The sequence below is a fragment of the Phycodurus eques genome, chromosome 10 (genome assembly GCF_024500275.1).
Source record: "Phycodurus eques isolate BA_2022a chromosome 10, UOR_Pequ_1.1, whole genome shotgun sequence".
In the NCBI taxonomy this organism is placed as follows: Eukaryota; Metazoa; Chordata; class Actinopteri; order Syngnathiformes; family Syngnathidae; genus Phycodurus; species Phycodurus eques.
In genome coordinates, this window is record NC_084534.1 from 8,012,543 (window position 1) to 8,038,560 (window position 26,018).

The 26,018-nt window shown below is 41.1% G+C and overlaps 1 protein-coding gene across 4 annotated transcripts; it reads right to left on the reverse strand.

Annotated features, from left to right (window-relative positions):
* Positions 1-970: 970 nt before the first annotated feature.
* Positions 971-26,018, reverse strand: LOC133408703 (death-inducer obliterator 1-like). Of its 4 annotated transcripts, XM_061687856.1 has the most exons (16): positions 25,886-26,018; positions 24,527-24,573; positions 19,501-20,470; positions 16,793-17,183; positions 16,124-16,480; positions 14,237-14,456; positions 11,620-12,151; positions 11,377-11,536; positions 11,163-11,279; positions 10,921-11,076; positions 10,527-10,683; positions 9,389-9,866; positions 8,924-9,071; positions 8,735-8,824; positions 8,459-8,654; positions 971-5,312 (listed from the first exon to the last, which is right to left on the reverse strand). In XM_061687856.1, the coding sequence occupies exons 3-16, from the start codon at positions 20,313-20,315 to the stop codon at positions 1,429-1,431; spliced, it is 7,701 nt and encodes a 2,566-aa protein (XP_061543840.1). In that variant the 5' UTR covers positions 20,316-20,470; positions 24,527-24,573; positions 25,886-26,018; the 3' UTR covers positions 971-1,428. The 4 variants fall into 4 exon arrangements, with proteins under 4 accessions (XP_061543840.1, XP_061543837.1, XP_061543839.1 ...); XM_061687853.1 differs by lacking the exons at positions 24,527-24,573; positions 25,886-26,018 and adding an exon at positions 22,331-22,427 and having other exon boundaries at positions 16,124-16,477; XM_061687855.1 differs by lacking the exons at positions 24,527-24,573; positions 25,886-26,018 and adding an exon at positions 22,331-22,427 and having other exon boundaries at positions 10,969-11,076.

Here is a 26,018-nt window from a genome sequence, read left to right on the forward strand (position 1 = left end):
CATTTAAAGTACTCTGACAAGTAGTTTATCTAAAATGTTGAGTAAGTGTAGTGTGTTACTACCCCCCTCTGATCAGTCATTTGTCCAGGTCCTGATGGAGCAGGGCAGCCCAAGACCAGCAAACTAAAACCACCCTGTCTGACTGTCAGTATGTTCTTTTTCTGAAATGTTGGGCTCCATTTACTCCTGAAGTAACGACACACACACCTTCCAAAAAGCTCAACTTTTGTCTCGTCAGTCCATATTATACTCTCCCAAACGTCTGGTGAATTATTCAGGTTTTTTTTGCTCAGCAGTGTTCGCCTTGGAAATCTTCCATGGATGCCCTTTTTGCCCAGTCTCTTCCTTACTGTGTCGTGAACAATGACGTTAACTGAGGCGATACAGATAACATTTAAATACAAATATTTGGCATTTAGATCTAAATGTTACATATACAGTATGTGTAACATTATTTGGCTTTAACTATTTAAGTTGACAAATATTGTTGCAAATTCTCAAAAACGTGACTCTCATAATTATGACAAAACGTTACTGTTATATTCAGCCTGAGTCGACACCACACATAAAAGTCCGTAAGTATAAAGACAAAGTCTTTGTTGCTCTTGCTTTGTTGTACCGGCCACACACGTGCAGTTCATCAATAAAAGCACCCCGTATTTTGTTTTGACTTCATTATGACGACAAGGGCTGGTATCAGACTGTGTGATCCAAGCTTGGGACATACGTTGCAGATTGGGGTCAGACTATAAGGGTTGTTTTTTCTAACATCTTGTCTGTTTGGAATCACGTATGAATCTGCCAGTTTGTGGTCTTTTTTGGGAGCAAATCCAACCACCCCATGATGTAGCCTATAATTCTCCTTGATTAGGAAAATGTTTATTTTGCGTTTTTAAGCAAGCTTTGCCTATATTAGTAAACACATTGACATTGGGCAACATTAGTCAGGTAAAAAATTGAGTCAAATCCATGTGATCAAAAATGTTTAATTGATTTAGTTGCAACAAATGATTAGGTACTGCGCTGTAGATAAATTTAACTTTTTCCTCATAGTGCGCTATAGCCACAGTTCTAAGCAGTTTAGTTTCAGATCGATCCAGGGTATATGGCTTTTATTTTGTCTACTTAGAAAAGTATTAAAAACATCAGTATGTACAAGAATACATTCATATTTACATTTGTTGTGTGATTCAACACAGAATTCTTTTTTTAAACTGGGTTTGACTCAGTAGCTATATCACACACTCCAAAGGCATGTAACTCAAATGTCCTTCAGTTATGTTTCGCAAATGTATTAAACAACTTAAGACAGAAAATACAAATGCTGGAACCTATAGAAATGAAATACTGCCATTGTCATTCACAACAAAGATTTTCAGTGGTTATAAATTATGTCGCTCCAAGGTTAACTAGTGTAGATGAAACACACTAGGATGAGTTTTTATCACTTCCTGCAGTCTTTTCTTTCTCCTTAGATTTTTCGTGTTTGCTATTTTTCTCTTCTCTCCTTTCTCTAGTTCTGCTCGTTTCCTGGCGGTCCTTGCCACGGTCTCTTTCACGGTCTTTATCTCTGTCTCTGTCTTTCTCCCGGCCTCTGTCTTTCTCCCGGCCTCTGTCTTTCTCCCGGTCTCTCTCTTTCTCCCGGTCTCTCTCTTTCTCCCGGTCTCTGTCTTTCTCCCGGTCTCTGTCACGGGGTCTGTCTTTATCTCGGCCTCTATCTTTTTCTCTCTCTCGGTCACGGTCTTTCTCTCTGTCTCTATCTTTCTCTCTTTCTCTATCTGGATCTTTATCTCGGTCTCTATCTTTTTCTCCATTTCTATCTTTGTCTCGGCCTCTATCCCGGTCTCTGTCTTTATCTTTGTCACGATCTTTTTCTCTATCCTTGTCTCTATCCCTCTCCCGGTCTCGCTCTCGATCCCCGTCTTTGTCTCTGTCCCGCTCCCTTTCTTTGTCTCTGTCCCTTTCTTTGTCTCTGTCCCTTTCTTTGTCTCTGTCACTGTCCTTTTCTTTGTCTCTGTCTCTACCTCTATCTTTCGCCCGATCTCGGTCTCTGCTTCGGGACTTGTCACGTCTTTTGTCTCGCTCATGGTCCCGTTCTTGCTCTTTGTCACGGTTTCTTCCCCTTTCACGATCGTAATCCCTTCTATCAGACTCCCTGTCCCTGGCTCTGTCCTTTTCCCTCTCTCTGTCACGCTCTCTTCTCTTATCTGTGTCTTGATCCCTGTGTCGCTCGACCTCTGCCTCCTTGTGTTTCTCGCTCTCCTTCCCTTTGCTGCGCTCACGTTCTCGGCTAGATTCACCATCGATGTCCCTCTCTCTACTTCTGTCCCATTCTCGTTCTCTACTCCACCGCTTGCCCTGACTCCTCTCCCACAGGGATCTCGCAGAGGGAAGGATGTCCCGGTCTCTGTCTCTCCTGCATTCACCGGAGAGTTCCTTGAGTCGTTCTTCTAATAATTGGGAAGAACTAGAACTCTGTTCTCTGAGTCCTACATCAAAGTGACTGAAGGGTTCTGTGCTTCGCGGTTCTGAGCCCTCTCGGTTGGTGCTGGTTCTCCTCAGGACTTCAGGAGAATGTCGGCGCCAGTAGTCCTCTCGCCGTATATCTGGACTGTGACCTCCCATGCGACCTTGAGGACCAGTAGGAGCCTCTGTGGGGGTCGGTAGCAGTGGGCCACTGTGACGAACAGGTCTTGCCTCATCTGAAAACCTATCAAAGCGGTAACGTTCAGAGCCACCAAAAGGCTGAGACTGATCTCTGACCGCTCTGTTCTCCTGAAGAGGAAGAGCCATGTGCTCATTCAAAGCTCCTCGATGTGGTGGTGAGTGTAGCCTGGGAACCCCAAACGTATTATGTGGATTGATGTGTTGTCCGCTAATGTCCACACTAGAAGGTGGGCCTCTTGACTCGTCGTACTGGCTAGGTGGAAGACCCCGGTGAGCTGCAGCATGGCTGTCTTTGAAAACATTCTGAGGATGATTTTGGTGTTGGTCCACCTGTGTGAATGAGTGAATATCTTTACTATACTGCTCCCGAGGGCCACGGCTTTGGTCTACCATTTGGGGTTGGATTTGGATTGGAGTTAGATTTTTATGGTCACCATACGGCGATGGTAGGGGACCCCTTGGCGCTGAGAAGTGAGACAAAGGAGGAAGCCTGTTATCAAAATGTCCTGGTGGAGGCCCTGTAAAAGGTGGAGGAGGACCTCTGTTTCCTGGGAAATTAAATGGTGGAGGTGGCCCGGTAAATCGTGGAGGAGGCAGCTGATTTGGGCCATCAAAAGTAGGTGGGTTTGGAAAGCCTGGAGGAGGGCCTTGTTGTCCACGATGCTGCGGGGGGACTAGAGGATCAAAAATTTGAGGTGGAGGACCTCTCTGGCCAATTGGTGGGTAAGATGGTGGTGGTGGTACTCTGGGTGGAATAAGGTTCTGGGGAGGTGGTCTTGATAGTGGCTGTTGTGGTGGTGGTAGTTGGGTGCGTGTCCACTGGTTTTGATAGGGAGGGAATGGAGCTGGAGGCAGGCCATACGGACGGGAGCTGTCAGCTTGAATTGGAGGACCAATTACCGAGGAAGGACCACAGATAGCTGATGGTGGTCCTTGCATAGACTGCGGTACAGTGATTGAAGAAAGACCTTGTATGGGTGGTGGTATTGACATTGGTGGAGGCCTCATCATGGGATTCTGTCCGTGTATCGGTTGAGGTGGTAGAAAATTGGATGGTGGGGGGATGTCAGTTGGCGGTCTATACTCATTGTCAAAGTCTGCTGTTGACCTGTGATGTCGCGGATGATGGGAATGAGTGTCACTGATAGCTAAACTTTGAGTGAGGACTGGGATTGTGGAAGTAATTGAGGAGTTTGGTGGCTCATTGTACGAGCTACAAATTGCGGTGTCTTGGCTATTGTCATCATATTCTGAATCCTCACTGCTTTTTAAAATACTTGCAGCATTTGGCCAAATACTGTACTTGTCTGTCTCTATTTTAGCCTGGACCGTCTTGGTTTGCTCTTCTCTCATTTTCACTTCTTTTTCATGAATGTAGTCATACTCCAGATCAGGTTCCATAGTCTCTCCTAATAAAGGAATTGACACTTCTGCCTTTACAGTCTCCATGAAGGGCAGTGTCTCATATTTCTCTTCCTCCATGGGTAATGCAGTCTCTGGGCTTTGTGAGGCGTCTGGAAGGTGAGCAACAGAAGGCAACTGTGGCTCTTGAATTGACTGCGGTCGAGGAGAAGAGCCATCTGATGACAACTCCTCTTTATCGAGCGGTTCATCTGTTGTTTTTGTTGTGCTACATGCTGTCTGGTGAGATTCCCGGCTCTGTCGAGGATCTCTCCTCTGGTTGATAGTGGGTACAGCTGATGAAGATTTCACAAGCTCTTCCACTTTTTTGCCTAGCTGCAGTAACTGACTGCTGCCCAAAAGCTTTGGAGGAGTCTGTGAAGCCCCAGTCGACTCAGTGGATGGCATATACTCGTCATCCTGTTTCTGGAATGTCGAATTTCCTCTCTGTTCAAGGCTATTCGGGATCTTTTCAGAATCTGTTATATCTTCAGATGAAGCTTTTCCAGTTTCATCTGATACAGTAGTTTTGACTTCATCAAATATTGAGTCATCTTCAGGATCATATGCAATATCATCACCTTCACTTGGTACCACTTCAGGTTTGTTTACTACCTCAATCGGTTGATTAGGAATACTGTAACCCATACTTGGGTCATACTCTTCCTCTGGGTCATATGGTCGGTCATCTTCATCCTCCTCTACCGTTTTTTCTTTTGAAATCTGTGCAAACTGCTGCACAATTGGATCTAGCATTGTCGATCGTGGGGTAGAAGATTCCGCAGCCTGATCAGATGGAGAGTTGGAAGCGTCCGAGTCATGCTTTTTCTTCCCAAAAAGAGTGTTGAGGATAGTCTGAAGAGGAGTGGCAGGGGCTGCAGTGGCAGGCATAGAACCGGATGAGGATGGGGATTCCACACCTGTGACAGAAGATGCGGCAGGTGCTTTAACAGATGACAAAAGAGTAAAGACAGATGGAGTGGCCATAGCAACACTTGGTGTCTCAGAGGAGCTGGCAGGAGGCGACCCTGGAGGAGTCGTACTGAAGGGAATTTCCAAACTTTGACGTGTGCTTCGCTCTACTTTGACAGAGAGAGGCGGCTTTGGATGACCCGGGTCATCAAGGTCTTTAATTTGGATCTTAGACCGTTTCTCATCCATTTCCAATGGAATACCAGCACGCTTTCTGTCCTTTTGACAGATGAGGAGCCCTAGTAGAAGGTTGGGCCGGGCTGGCTCAAGTCCTGCAAAATAAACAGGAATGTTTAATATATCCAAGTCAATTAACGAACATAAGATTACCCTCCAATCTCCAACAAGCAAGAGACACATGGAACTAAAAATGTATAATTTCACATTTCCTTTCTCAAAACCGAAGTACTGTACATAATCTGCTGTTTTAGACAGCTGAAGACTGATACCATTTTTAAACTTTGCATCCCTATGATGGAGCAGGATCCTTTTTCGCAGGGGTACTCAAATACAAATCTTTCTTTAAATGAGTGAAAGATCCATTTGTTGAGGTCAAAACAACAACTCAAATACGAATTACAATAAAATGTCCATTTTGACAAATTAAAATTAATAATTGACTAAAACAAAACATGAACCCTGTCATTAATCCTAAACAAATGTCAGGAGGGGATTAAGAATGCTTTTCTTGTTTTTAAACAAACACAACAAACCAAAAGAAATAATTCCTGTCCTATTATTCAGGAGCTTCACAGTGTGTGCGTGCGTGTATGAAGAGAAATAACCTAATACAGATTGGTAAGTAAATCCAAACAGGATAATAATAATTACAATCAAATCAGTGCACTTACAAATGATATCTATCAAGAACGCTGTGATCAACGTTCACACAGTAAACATAGCACTTCCTTTATTATGTTCTTATTCTGAAAGATAAAGCCCACTTCCGGAAGTGCATTGTGGATTAGTGATTGACACAGTAACTTAATTAACATCATATAAAACACTCTAAATAACACATTATGGTGCAAAAAGTAATTGCTAATGCTAACAAGTCTCTTCCAGGATACTTGAATTGTGTCTGGCTACTCACACAGCCAAACAAACTTAGAAACGAGTAGACGTACTATAGACCGAGCTGCACCAACTCCAGCTACCATGACGTCACTGCCCATTAAAAAGCTAAGTTAAACAGCCCGCTCGAATAACAAAAATACAAATGAACACAAAAGTTAAAATTGCTTAAGGTACCTAAAATATAGGGATGAACATAAATAATTACCGCAATAATGAATAACTGAGAATGTTTTCAAAGACAGCCATGCTGCAGCTCACCAGGGTCTTCAACCTAGCCAGTATGACGAGTCAACATACATATTCACGGCAAAAATTGAGAATGCAATGTAGTTTAAAAAAAATAAAATAAAATTAATTTATACCAAATGCCATCGCGAACCAGAACTAAATAAAATGACCTGAAGTGCTCCACGCTGATGTTGTACTTATTTTACTAGATCTAATTAGGAACATGACAAATGGCCAACATTTTTGTGGAATTTTGTAAAAAAAAAAACATGAGAGGATCACTTCAAACGCCTTTAAAATCCATCCATTACAAATAAATGTATGAAAAAAACAATTGACCTACGCTACAGACCACACTGGTCCTGTCACCAATAATGTTCCATTTTTAGGGCAAGCAACGCCTTTTGAACATGTCGACGTCTCTGAATTTTGGCCCGTACGAGCGATCGGTGGATATATTTAACTGAAACTTGTCAGCCAATCGGAAAAGGGATTCCCTGACTAGTAGACTAAACGAAAGGGTCAAGGAGATATATTGCCCAAAGTATTTGCTCACCTGCCTTTACTCACATATAATTTTAAGTGATATCCCATTCTAAATCCATATGGTTTAATACAGGTTTTTCTAAATCCATATGGTTTAATACAGAAATGCAAACACCAAAGGCATGACAAAGATGACAAAAAAAAAAAAAAACATTGTAGGGGTGGTCTGAGCGGATCTCCGAGCCCCCGCAGATAATTTTTTTTATTTTTTTTAACATAAATGAAGCAATCTTGAAGACTCTAAAGAGTACAATAAGGCAAAAACATAATAATAATAATAATAATTCTTCACGCAGAAAATTAATTAACCTACCACGCATGTTTATTTATACCCACCCCCCAGGAAAAACTCACCGGAGCTATACGATTTACGTAAATGGCCTATTTTGAGTTCAAAATGGCGAAATAACAGCTTCAACTCTTGTGGGAAGGCTTTCAACAAGGTTTAGGAATGAGTTAATGGGAATTTTTGCCCATTCTTCCAGGAGAATATTTGTGAGGTCACACACTGATGTTGGATGAGAAGGTCTGGCTCACTGTCCACTCGAAATTAACCCAAAGGTGTTCTATCAGTTTGAGAGCAGGACTCTGTGCAGGCCAGTCAAGTTCGTCCATACCAAATTCTCTCATCCAAGTCTTCATGGACCTTGCTCTGTGCACCAGTGCACAGACATGTTTGAAAAGGAAGGGATAATCCCCAATTTGTTTGACTGCCTAAAATCTCTTGCTGTGTTGAAGCATTCAGAGTTCCTTTCACTGGAGCTCAGGGGCCAATATTTTGGACATTTCCATTTTGGAGATGGCCCCTTCCTGTTCCAACATGACTCTGCATCATTGAACAAATTAAGGTTCATAAAACATAGAGATAGATGAGAGTTAGATGTGGATGAACTTGACTGGCCTGCACAATCCTGACCTCAACCCTACAGAACACTTTTGGATGAATTAGGGTGGAGACTGAGAGCCAGGCCTTCTCCTCCAACATCAGTGTGTAACCTCACAAATGCACCTCTGGAAAAATGGTCAAATTCCCATAAACACGTCATATTGAATGATACAAATGGATTAAGAATGAGATGTCACGTAAATTCATATCTGAGTCAAGACAGGTGAGTAAATACTTTTGGCAATATAGTGTGTGTTGAGAAATAATCAAATTGTATTCTTTTGTATAAATCTGAAGACACTTTTTAACTGGATTTTCTATCAGCGCTATCACTCAAAAACATTCCTAAAAAAGGGATTGTTTTTTTTCCCGACGGAAAAAACTCAAATTTCTCCCAAACCCATAATATGATTTTTAACATTTTTGGTGCGTTGTATACAAGTTGAAGTGAATTACACCCAGATGCAGCATTTTGACAGACTGTCGTTTCTGGCAAATCTTGTCCCAATGATAAATTATATCATCCACAGCACAGAGCAAAACATATGCTATGTTACAGCATATGCTTAGAATTAGAATTCGCTACAGTACAAACAATTCTGACAGCCATCAAGTCCTATTAAAACCAACAAAAAGGCCACGTAAACAAAACTCCAGTTGAGTCTCTGTGTAAAAGCATACCTGGGCCATCAAATGGTAAGAGTTTGGAAGGTAATGGGTCCTTTGAGCTCAAAGGGATTAGATAAAGGTCTTTGATCCGCCTATTGCTGATGGCTACGACACCAAATCTTTTCCTGCTGCTGAAGTAACAGAAGAGAGACACGTAAGCTACTTCCTCTTCCTCTGTAGCAGGCTGGAATCGGATCAGACAAAGCTCCTGTGATCAGCAAAAGTGACAAGATCAATGCCCTGCATCAAAAATATTATTTTTATAATTAAACATTTGTACAAACCAACCTTGGACAATGAGGTTTTCAACTTTCCAACATAGTCCCACACGGTGCTTGGAGAGATACGCCCTCCAACATGAATGGTGTCTGGCAAATCCTGCATGACAATTGACAAGACATGAGTTACAATTTTCAAAACACAAACATAATAAATATTAACTAAAGACATGAATAGAAAATGTAGACTTTTACTAACCTCTTTTAGGTACTCAAAAGAGCCTGAAACCAGGTAAGCTTTAGTTACAAACTTGGCCACAGATTGCATGTTGATGAACCCTTTCCAAATCTTCTCTTGACCATGGAGGAAGATTGCAGTCTCCCCCTCAGGAGGAGGCTCAAAGGTACTGGGAAAAGCAATACCATTTTTCAAAAAAAAAAAATCCTTTGTTCGTTTAAAAGAAGAAAGCATCATTTTCTAAGGTGAAATGCAAAATTATTAATCAGGTTAGGGAAACTAGGTCAGGCAGCTTTAAAACCACCTTAATAATATGCAGCTTGTCACAACATATAACTCCAACACCACACCTCAAAATTCAATACTAAACATTCTCAAATTAACTGAGAAATTGATACATTTGAGTTAATCAGTTTTTGACAACTGTAAAACAAGTTAGTGTAATTAGCTCATCTTAATAAATTAGCTTTTAATTTGACTAAGTACCTTGTTTTAGATGGTTTGGACAAAACCAATGAGGGTGGAGGAGCAGGAGGCATAGGAAGGGGTGCCTTTGCTCCAACATCCAAAGGAACAATGACAGGAGCTGGGAGTTGCTCTGCCATGTTGTTTGTAGGTTTTTCTGGGGCAGTGTAAGTGACAGTAACACCGGAGCCATGTCTGGCCATGCGCGGGTCTCGGCGTGTGATGCTAACAGAGGAAACAGTGGGGGCGATGGTCGGGGGGATCTGCAAAGGTGAGGCCAGATTATTAGGGTCCTCTTGGTAAAGTTGTGGCTGTGACTCTAGGACAGCCGGTTCTATGCCTGACTGATAGGGTGGAGGGATGAGCTGGTGGTGCTGGTAGACCGTGGCCACTTGCGGTTGGCTGACAGCACTCGCTGAGTGTAAGTCTTGTCTGGTTGGGTCGGGTTTCTTTGTGGGTTTGTTTTTTTTGGATGCAAGCTCATCTTCAGTCTTCTGACCTAAATAAAAAGAGAGGTGAGAAAGACATTAGATGGACACACTGTTGGTAGTAATGTCCTACAAAAGTAATGTTACTTGCAATACTTTTTTGCTATAATGCTGTAATGTAAGCAATTACTAATATTATAGTAATTTTATACCCATTACTTCCTGCAGTCTGACTGTAAAGTCATAGCAGGCTTTTCATTATTGACGCATCATTGCAATAGATGTACAGTATACCATTAAAGTCCCACCACTGATTGGTTGTGATGACATTCATTGACTGTACATAGTAATTATTGCGAGCTCAAATTGTAATGCTTACATTACTACATAGTGTCAGGCAAATTGTTTTTTGGCTACGCTTTGAATAGAGAGAAAGCTTCTGTAGTCAAGACATTCTGGAATTTGGCGTTTGGTAAGCATATCAAGAGGAATGAAACTACATGTATTTTAGCTAGTAGGCCTAATAAAATTGTTCTCATTTGTAAAATATAAGTTCAGAATTCCAATTGTTTTAGTCCAAATAATTAAAAAATAATGTGCAAATGGTGAAACATTCCAATTCGGAGACAGTGATATTTTAAATATAAAAACATGACTAAATACTTTGAAATAACAGTAAACAGTAATAATTAATTGCTACAAACTATCCCCTTCTGACTAGACTCATTTACCTGTGCATATTTTACAGTTGAGGTCAAACAGATGAGTTCTGTGCTCTGATGTTGTGTCTTTGAGCATGCTACTGAAAATATCATGCATACTACTGCTTCCCTCAGTAGCAGACGGCTGTGGTGCAGCTGAAGGAGTGAGGCTAGACTCATCTTGGTCCTGAGAAAATACAATAGGTTTATGTTAAATCCTACAAACAACCACAATAACTTCCCAGACAACCACAATTAATTGCAAAGGAGGTGCAAGTATGTTGAGTGTTTTTTTGTGTAAAGATACAAATTTCAAGAGGAAGCCCAAAAAGATAAAAGAAAACTACACCCGGGCTACTGTATTTACTTATACATGTGAAGAAAAAGTGTGAAAGCTGTAGAAAGACAGTGTGCCACCACTTACTACAGCAGAAGCCATGCGAGAAGATGAAGCTGTGGCAGAGATACATACATCTGTATCTGATGGGGGTGGTGCATCCTCCACGTCCATGCTATGAGGCTCGTACCTATTGCCGGGTTTGGAATGACCTGAATGGGACCTTCCACCTGAGGACTGGCCCTGTGGGTAACAATGTGTAATGTTACGATATTTCATCATGTCATTGACTATCTTTCTTTGGAGTTTGAAGGTTAAGAAACATTTACTTGATGCGGATCAGGCTTCTTCCACTCAGATACCTCCTTGGAAATCATTTCTTCAGCACTCAGCCTTACAAGTCGGAAAGGGGATACCTCACCTCCAATTACCCTGTAGAACAGGCCCTGAAACACAACCAACTCATTTAACTTCTCCAATCAAAATCTGAAAAGTATATATTTTTTTAACACGAGAGCAAGCTTTACAATCATGTTGACTCACCTTGTTTTTTGGGTCCTTGAGGTTTAACATGAGCAACCGATACTTGTTTTTGTACTTGCTATCAGTGCTGAGGCAGAGGTTAAACATCTCTTTTTCAATGGCAACAGCAAGCCGCCCGACTTCACTCTCTGTCATTTTCAGATCATCGCTGTCACTCACCCTGGTGGTAAGAAGTAAAACAGTTATTCTAACTAAATAATTGCTCTACTAGAAAAACTTTTTTTTTTTTTAAAGGACTCTCACCTCTTGTAAAGAATGTCTGTCAGAGAACGACGGATGTTCTGTCTCATCTGGTGGTTGGGGGGCTGTGGTATAGGGGATGCAGAGGCTGCCGAGACCGCAGAATGGTGAGGCCTTGGGGATAAAGAGTGACTGGGGGGAGCTGAAGACACTGGAGATGATGGGACTCTTGAGGATGGATGACGGGACGGAGAGTCTTTTTGTTGAGGCTGCTTCTTTGGAATGGTAAAGTTGGTCTTTGTGACTCTTAGTGCCCCTGTGACATGGATTGGGCCTGGAGGGTACGGAGACGGGGGAGGGGGGGCTGCTGTCCGTAGTTTCTTGGACCTTACTGCAGATTTACTGGGAGGAGTCGCAGACCTCTTGGGTCCCTTGGAGCTGCTGGACTGAGGGGATGGCTTCTTGCCCTTTGGAGACACCTTGGACCCTCGAGTGGTCATGGTCTTCTTCACTTTGGTAGGGGTCTTGGAATCACAAGAAGGTTTTCCACGAGATGAGACTTGCTTCTTTGTCTGCTTCTCTTCTTTGGGCGGAGCTGCAAAACAAGAAAACATCAGACACTTTAAAATATGCTACTAATCACAATATTGATGAATCGTTACGGTGGCGTCATTTTTATTTTGCACAGCTGAGAGCACTCAAACCACATGAACAATTTCAGAGACTTTAGTCACTTGGTAAAAAGATGAACAACAATAATTGTATTTTGATTGCATATTAAAATTATAACTACCTAAGGTTTTATAGGCCACATTGGTGATGTCAGCCATGCTGTACATCTCCCCTTGGCCAAAAATACGACATAGAAGAGCTTCAATCTCAGTGGCTGAGCAGCATTGGTTTCCACATAACGAGCTTTTCCAAATTTAGTATTACGTAAACTTGTGATTATTAATCAATAATGTTATCAGCATTCACCAGTTAAAAAACACTCCACCTACATTACTTTCTAAAGCTGCACTGGTTTGGAAGTCTGAAATTATATATCACGATTATGAAAGGTAGTCTTTTTATAAAAAAATTTAAAAAATCATTTCGACACTGATGAGCTCAGCTAAATTCCATAACCATCCTATTAAATCTGTCAATCAAAGTGCAATTATTGCTCAATCACGATTCCGCAGTTACACATTGCACATTTTCTTACAAATTATCATATGTAAAGCAACACGTGCCCATAATTCATCAACAAGGTGCACTTCTAAACTTTATACTTGCACTGCAAGAAAAACGATTTAAGAATTAAAAGCCAAGTAAACCAGTGGTCACATTTTTCAAACACAAATATGTCCAAAACTGCCTTGTGACAGTGGGGAAGAATGACTTATTCTTTTGAAAAGTGCCCTAATTGCTCATGGTCTGATAAAATGACCTGTGATGTCCCTCGTGGCACTCAAGAGAGAAAATGTGAACACAACCATACTGAGGTGTAGACAGTCTCACTCATTTTATGCCATAACCCCTTCAGTTAGTCTTGGTGGAAATCTCGTGAAGGTAAATCAGCTTCAATCTTCTAGCATCGCCTCTGAACTCCACTCCAGCCTCTCTTCTTTCTTTTCACCACCCTGGATAGGAACACCTGGTAGATTTGTTTCAGCTGCTTGCCATCTGGGACACCATCGTCTGCACAATCTCCACCGCCACGGTTTTTCTTTTTAACCAGATGTAATGCCTTTTCGTTGAACTTCATGATATCCAGTAGCAAGCCAACACTACTCAGAAACTCAATCAATGAAGGGATCCAAAAATCTGTCTGTCACATCATCTTTTATTTTAAGACAATTTCCCACTATAAATAAATATTTAATGCGTTGAAGAGGTAAAAAAAAGATCATGTTAAACTAGGGGACAGTAATTCAACTATGTTGACCTTAAAAGGTTAATGCAGCATGATGTAATGGTTTGGGGATGGTGGAGTAGCAAGACGTACCTGCTGGAGATATTACCCGGTGTGGTGATGAACCCATGGAGGAGACAAAGTGGTAATTTCAAATTACCCTACACACACACACCAATCTTATCAAACAATCTAAGCGTGATTTAACCATAAAATGTAAATTTAATGTCTGAATTTAAAACACAGGGATATCCCAGTATTGTGCTTCCCCCCCCCTCCCCTGAAACAGGGATACCCAAATGATGCAGCAAAGGCCAAAGCATCCTCATTTAGCTAACTAGCTAAACCCAGATCGACAGAATCTTCAAATACCAAAGTGTAATTTAGCAGGACAATTACGGTCACTGCCTGATGTGCACTGGCCTATTCGAGGATTCCCCTAACGACACTACCAGGGATCAATTTTGCAAATTTGGCCAGTCCTTAGAAGGGACTGACATCACCTCTACAGCTTTTCAATTAACCTGATGTCGAGACTGTGGAGTGCTTCTATTGAAAAGTTTACTATTCACCAAAAAGTCACCTGACACACTTACCTTTTCAGCAACTGCCACTATTCCATTCCAAAGCGCACATCATTAAATCACACTTTAACAAGTCATGATTAAGGCTAACACAGAAAGTTCATAAATGTCCTGTTTTAAGTTATGCTAGCATGAAAGACACCACTATTAGGGAAAAAATTAACTATTTTAACAAGAAGACCCTCAAAGAGATACATACACTTTTTGTTTAACACTGTTGCTGATATGGATGTAGTCTTTTCTGGTGGTACTGCAATGTAATTATGGTCGCTGCACCAGGACGCAGTGGCAGGCGCGGGTGGCTCTTCCACAGCATGTGCATCTTCATCATCCTCATCTGGAACGTAGTTGTCATCTTCATCGCTGTCTGAATCCTCCCTGCGGTCCTTGTGGGCCCTCGTCCGGCTGGCAGCTCCCCTCTGACCGGATCAAAGAGACGCACATTAAGGCAGTTTAGTGACGGCATCCACTGGTCTAAACAGCACAATCCATTCATGTAATCCTGCAATTTGTGACCATGTCTCTTTACTTAACTAAATCTATTCTGCAGTAAATCAGCTCTCTCTCATTCACCACGGTGCAATTATAAGGTCAATGCTAGGCAGTTTGCCAAAACACTTCAGGTATTGTTTAAACGGAATGTATCGTAGGAATTTAATTTGGTATTCATTGTTTTTCTGTAGTTAAAAAAGGTTAACAATGTCCAAACAATAAATCAATAAGTGTGCATTTGCAAGTATGCATCATTGACCTAATTTTGCACCAGGGATATTAGTATTATATTTATAGATCTATTCATTTTCTATACTGCTTGCTTTTATTTGAGTCACAGGTAAGATGGAGCCTACCCAGCATACGTTAGATGATTGGCAGGGTACATCCTGCACTGGCCGCCAACCAATTGCAGGTATTATATTTATGTACAGCACTTTGTTACAGCTGCAATATTTTTTTAAGGGCTCAACAAATTGAGTTTTTATACTTAAGACAAATAGATCACACTGAAAACTTGAAAGCTATGTCATAAGCCGTTTTAAGAATCTTATGATATTCCTTGTTTAAAATATGAAAATCCACTTGCACATCAAAACCTCCAGTCACCATTATCTAGTACAATTGGAATGGTAATTTCTTTGTTCACGTTTGAAAATTAGCAACCTCATGTTTGCGATAACATTCAAAGAAAACAACAAAAACCTATGGGCAGTAATCAGGTTGTTGGTGAAACAACCACTTGATATAAATGCCAACAGTATCGATCCTTTTGGACCGCTGTGGCTCAGTAGGTAGATCAGGTCGGCTAGTGACCCAAGGGTAACTGGTTCGAACCGGCCACGACTGTCCGCATGTCGAAGTGTCCTTGGGCAAGCCACTGAATCCTAATTTGCTCCAAGTGGGCCTGGCAGCAGTCGCCCATTGGTGTATGAATGTGTGTGAATGTAAGGCTTTGTAAAGCACTTTGGGCACTGTGATGGTGTAGTTATAGCACTATATAAGTGCAGTCCATTTCCCAATTTTTTTTTTTTTTTTTTAAATCCTCGACTACACTGGAGCGGGTCCAAATACAGACGAAGAGTGTGCAAACTGCACACAGCCAGATTACAAATGGTGCACATTTTTACTAACAGATGACCATTCACCCAACACTAACAATAGAGCAGCATGAATATTGAACAAAGGCTGTTGTAAGATATTGTACTACAATTTGCAATCAGAATGATCAAAGCACATTCTTCATCACAAAGCGCTTGTTCAAGGCATTTAGTCATGTTATACTGAAAATTTGAAGTATTACCAATACACAATAAAGATTAGATATTGCTAATTACACCAGTACAAGTTATTTTTGTGCTAAAGCTTTACGTGGCTATGACTTTGTAGTTCATGTCCACTAAATGTGTTAGTAAATAGGCTTGAGCGGAGCTGCCATCTTGGTGATGACATCATCATTGAACACAACTGTTAAGCAACATGAACACTGTATGTACCTGATTCACAATTCAACAAAGACAACTGGTTTATAAATGTATTCACTTCAAGAAGCTCTACTGCAGATCTTTTCTCAATTTAAGGTAGTCTAAATTACCTTTGATGCAGAGGTGGATTTCTGAACTTTGCTCTTAGGCTCTTTGACTTCAGTGAATGACTTCATGGCCGCAGCAGCATGTCTCAGGATACAGTCATTTCCACAGTACACAGAGTCTGGCTGGGCATTGCTCTCGCAGCCAGGACCGATGCATTTAGGAAGTGAAACATCCTCCGGTTCCAGTGACTTTCCAACCTCTTCCGCCTCAGTCGTCGTTTTCACCTCCACATTTGAAGCCACTTTCTCCTGCTCCATCTCTGGTGGTGCTTTCAGCTCTGGTGTAGGGCCCGCAGTCTTTTCTGGCACTGGCGCCCCCTTCTGGTCAGCGTTGAGTGGTGTTTGCTGCTGTATTGTCTGCTTCAAACCAGTACACAATAGCTAATGATGAGCAGTCTGATTTAGGTGGTGACAAGTGTTTTGTCAGCCATCTTAGAAATGTCATTATTCATAATTTGACAGTATGCTCATTCCCACAATTATTTATGACACCAATCAAGTCGTTTGAGAGTATGCAACATGAGCAACACAACACAATACACAGAGAATTGTCTTTTTACACTTTTCTGTCATATAGATTGAAAGAGGTGTGTGTTCTGTAAGAAACATGAATCAAATTTTAAAGCCGTGATTATTAGTTGTAAAAATGTTCAGATTATTTGTCAGACCTACCGGCTGAAAGATTTTTATCTTCTTTTTTCCCGTAGGATTTGTGGCTTTCTCGATTCTGCCTTTGATCCCAATATCCTCCACTCCTTTCTCGTCTGAACCGGCAGATGTTGAGGGTGGTTGTGCTGCTACCACTAAACTTGCCGTGAGACCAGAGTCAGCAACAGTGGCACCAGCAATAAGTGGAGTTGCAGCGCCGGCATTGGTCTTCACCATGTCTGTGCTCAGAGACAGCATGGGGGTGGCAGGCCTGATCACCTGGCTTTTTTTAGCTGTGCAGTTGGGGCAGATGTAATCCTCGGCATTTCTCTCCATCAGACGCCCCCGAGCCTCGGTGATGCCCACACAGTCTCCGTGGAACCACTCCTCACAGCGGTCACAGCAGATCATGAACCTAGTGAGCAAGGACACTTGTAATGGCAACCTAGTCTGAGTCCCCTCATTATTATTCCTGCTTCTTAATATCAGTGGTGTACATTCTTACCAAAACATTAAGTGTTAGTAATGCTTGTCTGATTTGATTATGTTATCCAAGTTTATGCTTACAAATGCTCATGGGCTAGCCGAACATTGTCATTTATTCGGATACCACAGTATCCCGTCTTTTCCGATCACTGGACCGTATCTTGTCAAATCAAACTGTGTTGGGGAGGCGTCACCTTTCACCACAACCGTTACCATGGCGACAACAAGTTATCAAACAATGGATCGCCGTGGCAATGTTGGGAAAAACTAAAAAAAAAAAAAAAAAAAAAAAGGGAAAAAAATGCACGCCATGACCAGGTGCTCGGCAGAGGACGTGTTGGGTTCTCCATTCAATGATTTCTTGAGGTATGTTCACGTAACCTTAACACGATACGGCTCCCAAGAAGGTGACAATTGTTATGGAGCCTAACAAGCTAGTGCTAGCACTAACGTTTGTTGGTAAACAAGCCAGCGTTCTGTCGAATCATGCTCTAAAGTTTCAGTAAACAGTTTGTGTGCGGGAATAAACGTTGCCATCAGCGACCAAGTATGTTGACAACGGCAAGCACCGGCAGCGATGCGCCTGTCACAATACGCACTCCTAATGGTCGACGTCAAGGTGCGCTGTGGGAGAGTTCTCGTTGATATGTCACACTACACAAAAGATACCCCCCCCAAAAAAATAAAAAAATAAAACATGCTAGACTTTTCGATTGTGGCATCGTAGGGCTATCATAGGGCCAAATCGTTGGTCGTGTACTGTCAGTTGTGTTGTTCCCGCCAAAATATGTTGTTCCCGAAGTGGGAAATCGCCCACAATAGCAAGTCGGTCATATATCGGGCTAAAATCCTATAGTCTAATACAGGCATTAAGATGCTACCCCTGCAACACACCACAGATGTGCAGAAGAAAATGGATGGATGGATGTTAACTCAGATTCATTAAAGAATCCCACCAAAACTCTGGACCTGGCTGCTAATGTTTTTAATGCATCATACTTTTACTAGTTTGGTCATGGATTTGGTCTTTTCACGTATGTTAAATTTAACATGAGAAAATCAGATTTCGCCTCACCTATTATATTATCAACTATGATGTTCACTTTGTGGAAATGATGAAAGAATGCACAATGTAAAGACAGAGTGTAAACCAGTGTTTAGTGGACCCCCACGCTAGGGGACAGGGACCGAGCCCAACCGCGAATATAAAAAAATTTGCAAATTCATGCTCCCCTATAATTGCCATGAAAACAAACCAAGAAAAAAAAATTCTGGGGAAAAAGCAAATAAGCAGGGGTTTCGACAAATAACGGGGTAGGTTTGTTTCGTTCCCAAAACAAATCAGTGAATAGGGGCTTTTGCGACTGCCATGTAGTCTTAATGTTTCGTCAACAACAACAACCACGCTAATGCATTCCAAGAGAACAACTTCCTCTACTAATACATATTGACTGTAATTCACTGTAGGGCTATGGGGAAGGGAGAGGGAAGAAAAATAAAATATATAAAATCATCTACACTGTCTAAGTCAACCACAAAAATTGGTAGACACTAAAATGTATGCCTCGAGGCAATACAAAAACAATGAAAGCATATTTGCGCTGCCCGGAACCATGTTTGGCCACTGTCCATGTTTACTACACACACATTTGTTGCAGATAGACCCCATGTTGAACAAGTGAAAACATTGCCAAAAACGATTTTGAAGACACTGTCAGAAAATGGATGGATGAATGTTAGATTTGTAATGTATATATAACATGATGTATGAGTGACCTGAATGGTAGTTAGTGTTTTTTTTACCTAAAATGGTAATCGCTAGCATGCTAATGGTAATTGCGATTGCTAACCATTTAGCAAAAGCTAACTTTATTGTCTCAAATTCTGTAGTTTATACCATAAACTCAATATCAACGTATGCAGTATAAGGATCGAAGTCCAGTCCTCATAAATTACAATATAATGAATATTAGTCGTAAAAATATTTTTTGGGGGTGGAGTTAAATCAGAGTACTCGATGGAGTAGTCGATAGGATAATCGATTCAAAAGATTCTATAGTGACAGCGTTAATTTACTGATTAAAAAAAGGTGTAGTTCAACTTACAATCAAACTTATTCTTTCCCACACCTATTTTTTACAACTTGATTTTATTGATTTCTACAGAACCACTTATTTGATTTATTTACATTTAGAATAGTTAAAACATTGTGAGATTTGCCACGCAATGAAGCATTCAAAACAAACCTCTTGTTGTGTTTCTGCCGACAGATGCAATAAAGTGCATTGGGGTCATATCCTCCATCAGAATCAGATGACGAGGAAGAATCATCATCATCATCACTGTCCTCCTCTGCCCGAGGCTTGTTTGTCTTGCCAATAGCTAGCACAGGATTCGATGCTTTGACACCTGTAGTGTTCACATTTGCGGCCTTTTTTTTATTAATGTATGTTCTTATTGGGCCGCGCTTTACCAACAATTCAGGTTTTTCTGTGGTCTCCTCATTTTCTGGGTTCTCCTGGGTTTCCCCTTTGATATCTTGCTTCGTTTCCTCATCTTTTCTCTCCAGATCCAACTCGGGCTGTTGCTGTTCCTTATTGGTGTTTTCATCATCTATTTTAGCAACAACAGGCTCCTTGCCTGTTTTCTCAGTATCTTTTCCCTGCAGCTCGGTGCCATCTCTGCTGTCCTCATTCTCAGAGCTCCCTTCATCTTTGACTGTGGCGTTGTCACTTTGCCGTGTCCACCTGCCAAGTTGAGATGCTTTTCGAGTCTGCTCCCTCGTGCTACTTCTAGTTCTCCTGTCAGACGACTCATGCTTGTCCTCCACCGTCTTTGTGTCTGCATTACCATCAAAGCTGGCCTCAGAGGCCGTTTCTGCATCAGTTGGGGTTTGCGAAGGAGGATCACCACTTTCTAGGGTTGGGGGAGCGCTCTTTCTCAGCACTCTTTTAGTAGTGGAGAGGAATTCCTCCAATTTGTCAGTACGCTTTGACTGTCTGCCACTACGGCGTACAGGATAGCGGCTCTCGGCAGTGTCAGTTGCTGCCTCCACTGGCATCTCTCTTTTAGCAACAGTGGACCGACGGAACGCCCACGTTTTCTTTAAGTTGGCTTTGGTAGATTTTTCTCGTTTCTCTATTGTCTCCTCTACCACCTTTTCACTTTCTGTTGGGAACGTTTGCTTTTGCTCACTGGGCCGCTCTTCTCCATCACCTGTAGACACATCACAGAAGGCAATGGTAAAATTAATCACGGGACTAACTCCAGTTTCAGAATATCTTAAAGAAGCAACTTCAGATTATTTTAAAAAAATCTATTTTTGGTAAACTACAGACGTGCTCAACTAGATTTCTCTCGTGTGCCTTTTATTTCCACCCACCTAAAGTTGTCTAAGCATTATACAACCCCAATTCCAAAGAAGTTGGGATGTTGTGTTAAACAAATAAAAACAGAATACAATTATTTTCAAATCATGTTCAACCTATATTTAATTTAATACACTACAAAGACAAGCTATTTAATGTTCAAACTGATAAAATATTGTTTTTAGCAAATAATCATTCAATTACAATTTTTGGGCTGCAACACGTTCCAAAATAGCTGGGACAGGTGGCAAAAAAGACTGAGAAAGTTGTGGAATGCTCATCAAACACTTATTTGGAACATCCCAGAGGTGAATAGGCTAATTGGGAACAGGTGGGTACCATGATTGGGTATAAAAGGAGCTTCCCTGAATTGCTCAGTCATTCACAAGCAAAGATGAGGTGAGGTTCACATCTTTGTGAACAAGTGTGTGAGAAAGCAGTTTAAGGACAATGTTCTTCAATGTACAATTGTAAGGAATTTAGGGATTTCATCATCTACGGTCCATAATATCATCAAAAGTTTGAGAGAATCTGGAAAAATCACTGCATGTAGGCGGCAAGGCCGAAAACCAACATTGAATGACCATGACCTTCGATCCCTCAGGCGGCACTGCATCAAAAACCGACAGCAATGTGTAAAGGATATCACCACATGGGCCCAGGAACACTTCAGAAAACCAATGTCAGTAAATACAGTTTGGCGCTACATCCGTAAGTGCAACTTTAAACTCTACTATGCAAAGCAAAAGCCATTTATCAACAACACCCAGAAACGCTGCCGGCTTCTCTAGGCCCGAGCTCATCTAAGATGGACTGATGTAAACTGGAAAAGTGTTCTGTGGTCAAACGAGTCCACATTTCAAATTGTTTTTGGAAATTTTGGACGTCGTGTCCTCTGGGCCAAAGAGGAAAATAACCATCCGGACTGCTTTGGACACAAAAGTTCAAAAGCCAGCATCTGTGATGGTATGGGGTTGTGTTAGTGCAAATGGCATGGGTAACTTACACATATGTGAAGGCACCATTAATGCTGAAAGGTACATACAGGTTTTGGAGAAACATGCTGCCATCCAAGCAACATCTTTTTCATGGACGCCCCTGCTTATTTCAGCAAGACAATGCCAAACCACATTCGGTATGTGTTACAACAGCGTGGCTTCGTAGTAAGAGTGCGGGTACTAGACTGGCCTGCCTGCAGTCCAGACTTGTCGGCCGTTGAAAATGTGTGGCGCGTTATGAAGCGTAAACTACGACAACGGAGACCCCGGACTGTTGAACAACTGAAGCTGTACAACAAGCAAGAATGGGAAAGACTTCCACCTACAAAGCTTCAACAATTAGTGTCCTCAGTTTCCAAACGTTTATTGAATATTGTTAAAAGAAAAGGTGATGTAAAACAGTGGTAAACATAACCCTGTCCCAGCTTTTTTGGAACATGTTGCAGCCATAAAATTCTAAATTAATGATTATTTTCTAAAATCAATAAAGTTTATCAGTTTGAACATTAAATATATTGTCTTTGTATTGTATTCAATTAAATATACGTTGAACATGACTTGCAAATCATTGTATTGTTTTTATTTATGTTTAACACAACGTCCCAACTTTATTGGTATTGGGGTTGTACAACATCACACCACAGTACTGCCCAATGCAACGCAGACATCCCCAGCCTTCACTAAGTGAAAAACAAGCTCATTCAAGGTACCTTGAGAGCAGCTATCCATATGGTCTTGGCTCTGTTCTGGCTCATGAGCTACAGGGAGCTCAGGGCTCACATTCTCCTCCATGGATGGAGTCAATCACTACTTTGAAACTGAATCACTACAGCTAGGAGAAGAGCACAACAGAGTCACTAATGAAGTGCAAGGGAGGTACACCAGAGCCTTCATCATCAGGAATCAACAGCAAATTTGAAAATCTACTTTACGGTTGTCAAACTATATGTAAATTTGAAACCATCCAATGTTAATAGCCAGAGGATATTACGAGGAAAACTTTGTAGAAAGCGGGCCAGTTTCAACAATCCCTCATCATTGTTGCCCCAATCATCATGCAAATCATTATTTGTGAGTCTTCAAAAATAAAAGGATAATCCAATATTTGAAGAAAGCACAAGGAGGAGTTAACAGTGGATTAGGGGCGGGCGATATATATCGCCTACGACATAATCGTGAACATTGCTTTAACGATGTGCAATTTTACATACTGTCTCTAAAAGAACAACTGTACGGGTGCATGGATGGCAAATGAGGAAGTGAGAAAGGTGGAAGTGCATGAAAGTCCCCATTTGTCAAATCAGCGGAAATGATTCAGTCATGTGACTCAATGGCAAGCAAAATAAACTCTCGCTCTCAAACTAGTGGGCTGAGCAACCTTTTCAAGAGTTTAGCAGCTTAACAAGTGGGTAAATTGAAACAATGGACCTCAATGGAACGAATGTATAGTTTTTTGTAGCCCAACAGGAAAATGACACAGGCCACCGATGTACGTGCTGGGTTCCTTAACGCGGCCAGTTTAAAAGCGAAACAAAAAGAATGGACGGCGCTGTTATGATCGTATATTCACTGGAGTATTATTTAATTTGGATAACATTTACAAAGAAAACTGCACATCATCAAAGTCATCCCGACTGCTGGTGAGGCTAACGGATGAGCTAGCTATCTTAGCCCTACTCCTGCTGCAGTTGTTTCTAAGTCAATACTGTATTTCACTATTTCGTCACCGATCACCCACTGCTTTACCTTTTTGAATCCTGTACTGTATTACCAATATCAGCCGCTATACTTGTCACCGTGAGAATAAATAAATAAAGGTTCCACGGTCATGACGTAACATACCGTTTCAAAATTACGTGTGCCTGCGAGTGTACAGCCTGATCTTTTTTCCATTTCACTCTTCATAAGAAACACCTAGTCATGTGGAAAGGTTTTAAAACTTTATGACACTAGTAAATCCAATTTCCTTCACGGGATGAATAAAATATCCATCCAGCCATCCATCCACAACTTCTGCAAAAGAAGATAAAATCGACAAAACACACTCAGAAAACCCTTGACGAGTCATTTAGCAAACAGAAACTACATGACAAAAACAAGTAAACGTTGGCAAGACAAAGAACGCCATCAACTACATTTCTTTCTTTGGCGTTCTAGCCAAATTTGTATGCCAGTGTGTGCTGTAGTGACAAACTTGTCTATTTAGTTTAAATTACTTAAGGTTAGATTTTGTTTTTAAAAAAATTTAACAAAAGCTTAACTAAAATACTATTGTGCAAACCGGATTTGGCATATTCTCCTGTATACAGCCTGGACATAACTTGTTAGTTGTTGTAAGTTATTAATTGTTAAATATTGCCATACGATATTCTTGTGCAATGTCCTGGATAAATGTCCAGGGAAGCAAGTAGAGATTTACACTGTTTTTATAGGATATTGTCAAATTATCATTATCGTAAAATAAAAATATAGCTATTTTAAATAATATAGATATTTTTATTTGCTCATATCACCCGCCGCTATCGTACATCTATTTGTACTAGCTGCAATCTATACAAAAGCTTATCAGAAGTCTTGGACCTGAGTGCAATGCAAGTGGCAAGGTTTTTGTACATTCATATCACACCTTTTATATTGTCTAATCATTAGACAATAGACAACAATTAAAAGGATACACAAGAATGTGTCAGCTGCAGAACAATTTAAATCAGAAAATGTGATTTAAAATATTGCTTTCACTACTATTTTTTTTATGCAAGTGCAACAGTTTTATTCTTCATTCATTAATATTAAAAATATACTTAACTCGTAAGAAGAATACTACATAACTATGATTTCAAACAGTTGCCCAAGTCAAGGGCAAATGTCTGAAGAAATAAAATTGTCTAACATTGTGAAATCCATACCTGCAATTCTTCAACAAAGGCAAAAACAATCATCAGGACTTGAAGATCTGCCAGAAGATAAAAAAAAAATGCAACTTTAGGATAAAGAACATGTTGCACCTTATAAGCAAATGTTTTTTTTTTTTTTACAATTTTAAAAATGCATCAACCAGACATTATACACAATAATATGCTAAACATTGTTAAAGTCAATGTTAAGGGACTTCCAAACTTTTTCCAACTACAGCACTTGATTTCAAAATGTGTTATTTGATGACAATAAATTCATGAATGTTTGGTCACCATGAAAGGCAATAAATTAAATAGCATAACACAAAAAATCCTTTAGCAGCATACAAGATCATGTGCTGGTATGAGGTATCCTCATGCAGTAGTTTCCTCCACCAGAAAAAAAAAAAAAAAACATCCTGGCGGGATTGATTACGCCACTGAAACTGCGCCTGTGGCACCGCACCGTGCCACGTGACTGGGTGTGATAACAAAATGGGAGGACAGGCCCAGATGGACAGAGACCTGTACAACATCAGCATCACAACTATGGACACGCAAGAATATGCGGCAATGACGCATTTTAAATTTGTCAAAATGTCAGGAAAGTCGTTTACGGCGGTGCTATGCGAACTGGCGACGTTACGTTATTACCTAAAAAACGGCTACACACGGCCCTGAACAACCATAATGCAGGGCCCTGGACATATCGCACCACAGCAACAATTATCACGTAAAATGTCGAACACATAAGAATTGAACTCAGACACTTTACGGATATTTTCCCACAGGGTCATGGCTGCTGCTATTTGGCAACCTGTAATGGCCGCAAAGCCTCATTTGCTAATCGCGTTAGCTACCACCACAACGCGTTAACACAAAATGAACATCGCTAGGTTTGACATATGATAGGTCGCCGTGTTTTAACCGAGAAAATGTAATCGCTTCATATGTAATTTCCACTCGATTGCCGTTAAAAAAGGTAGGCGTGTAATGAAATGTTACATTTCAACAAATCCTCTTGTGGCTAGAAAGGGATCGCTCACCACGAGCCTCAGCTACCTAGCTAGCAACTTCGGTAATTTGCCATACGACTCCGAGCCATTTGGATGCGCACATACACCTCTTAGGATATTAAAATGGATAATAATATTCAAATACGATCAATATATAGATAAATAGCCTTTAAATCCGAGTTGTTTGGCGAGAATAAGTAAGCACGTACAATCTTGCATGGCGTTACTGCAGTAGGCGTCAACAGGGGGAAAAAAACAATAATCCTCCAACTCGTGGGGTGGTTAACGAATCCAATGCATTCGACAAATATTGACGGAAAACGACGAATAATGAACCCCGCAATACTCTACTCACCTACACGGCAGAAATAGGGATGACGTGCCCTCGCTCATTCTTCGGTCAAGCCTCCATTTTCCGAAATCCTGCTGGAGCTAGCTGACTGCGCCAGATGGCTGACCTGACCGTCGACAGGACATTCGGCGCCGTG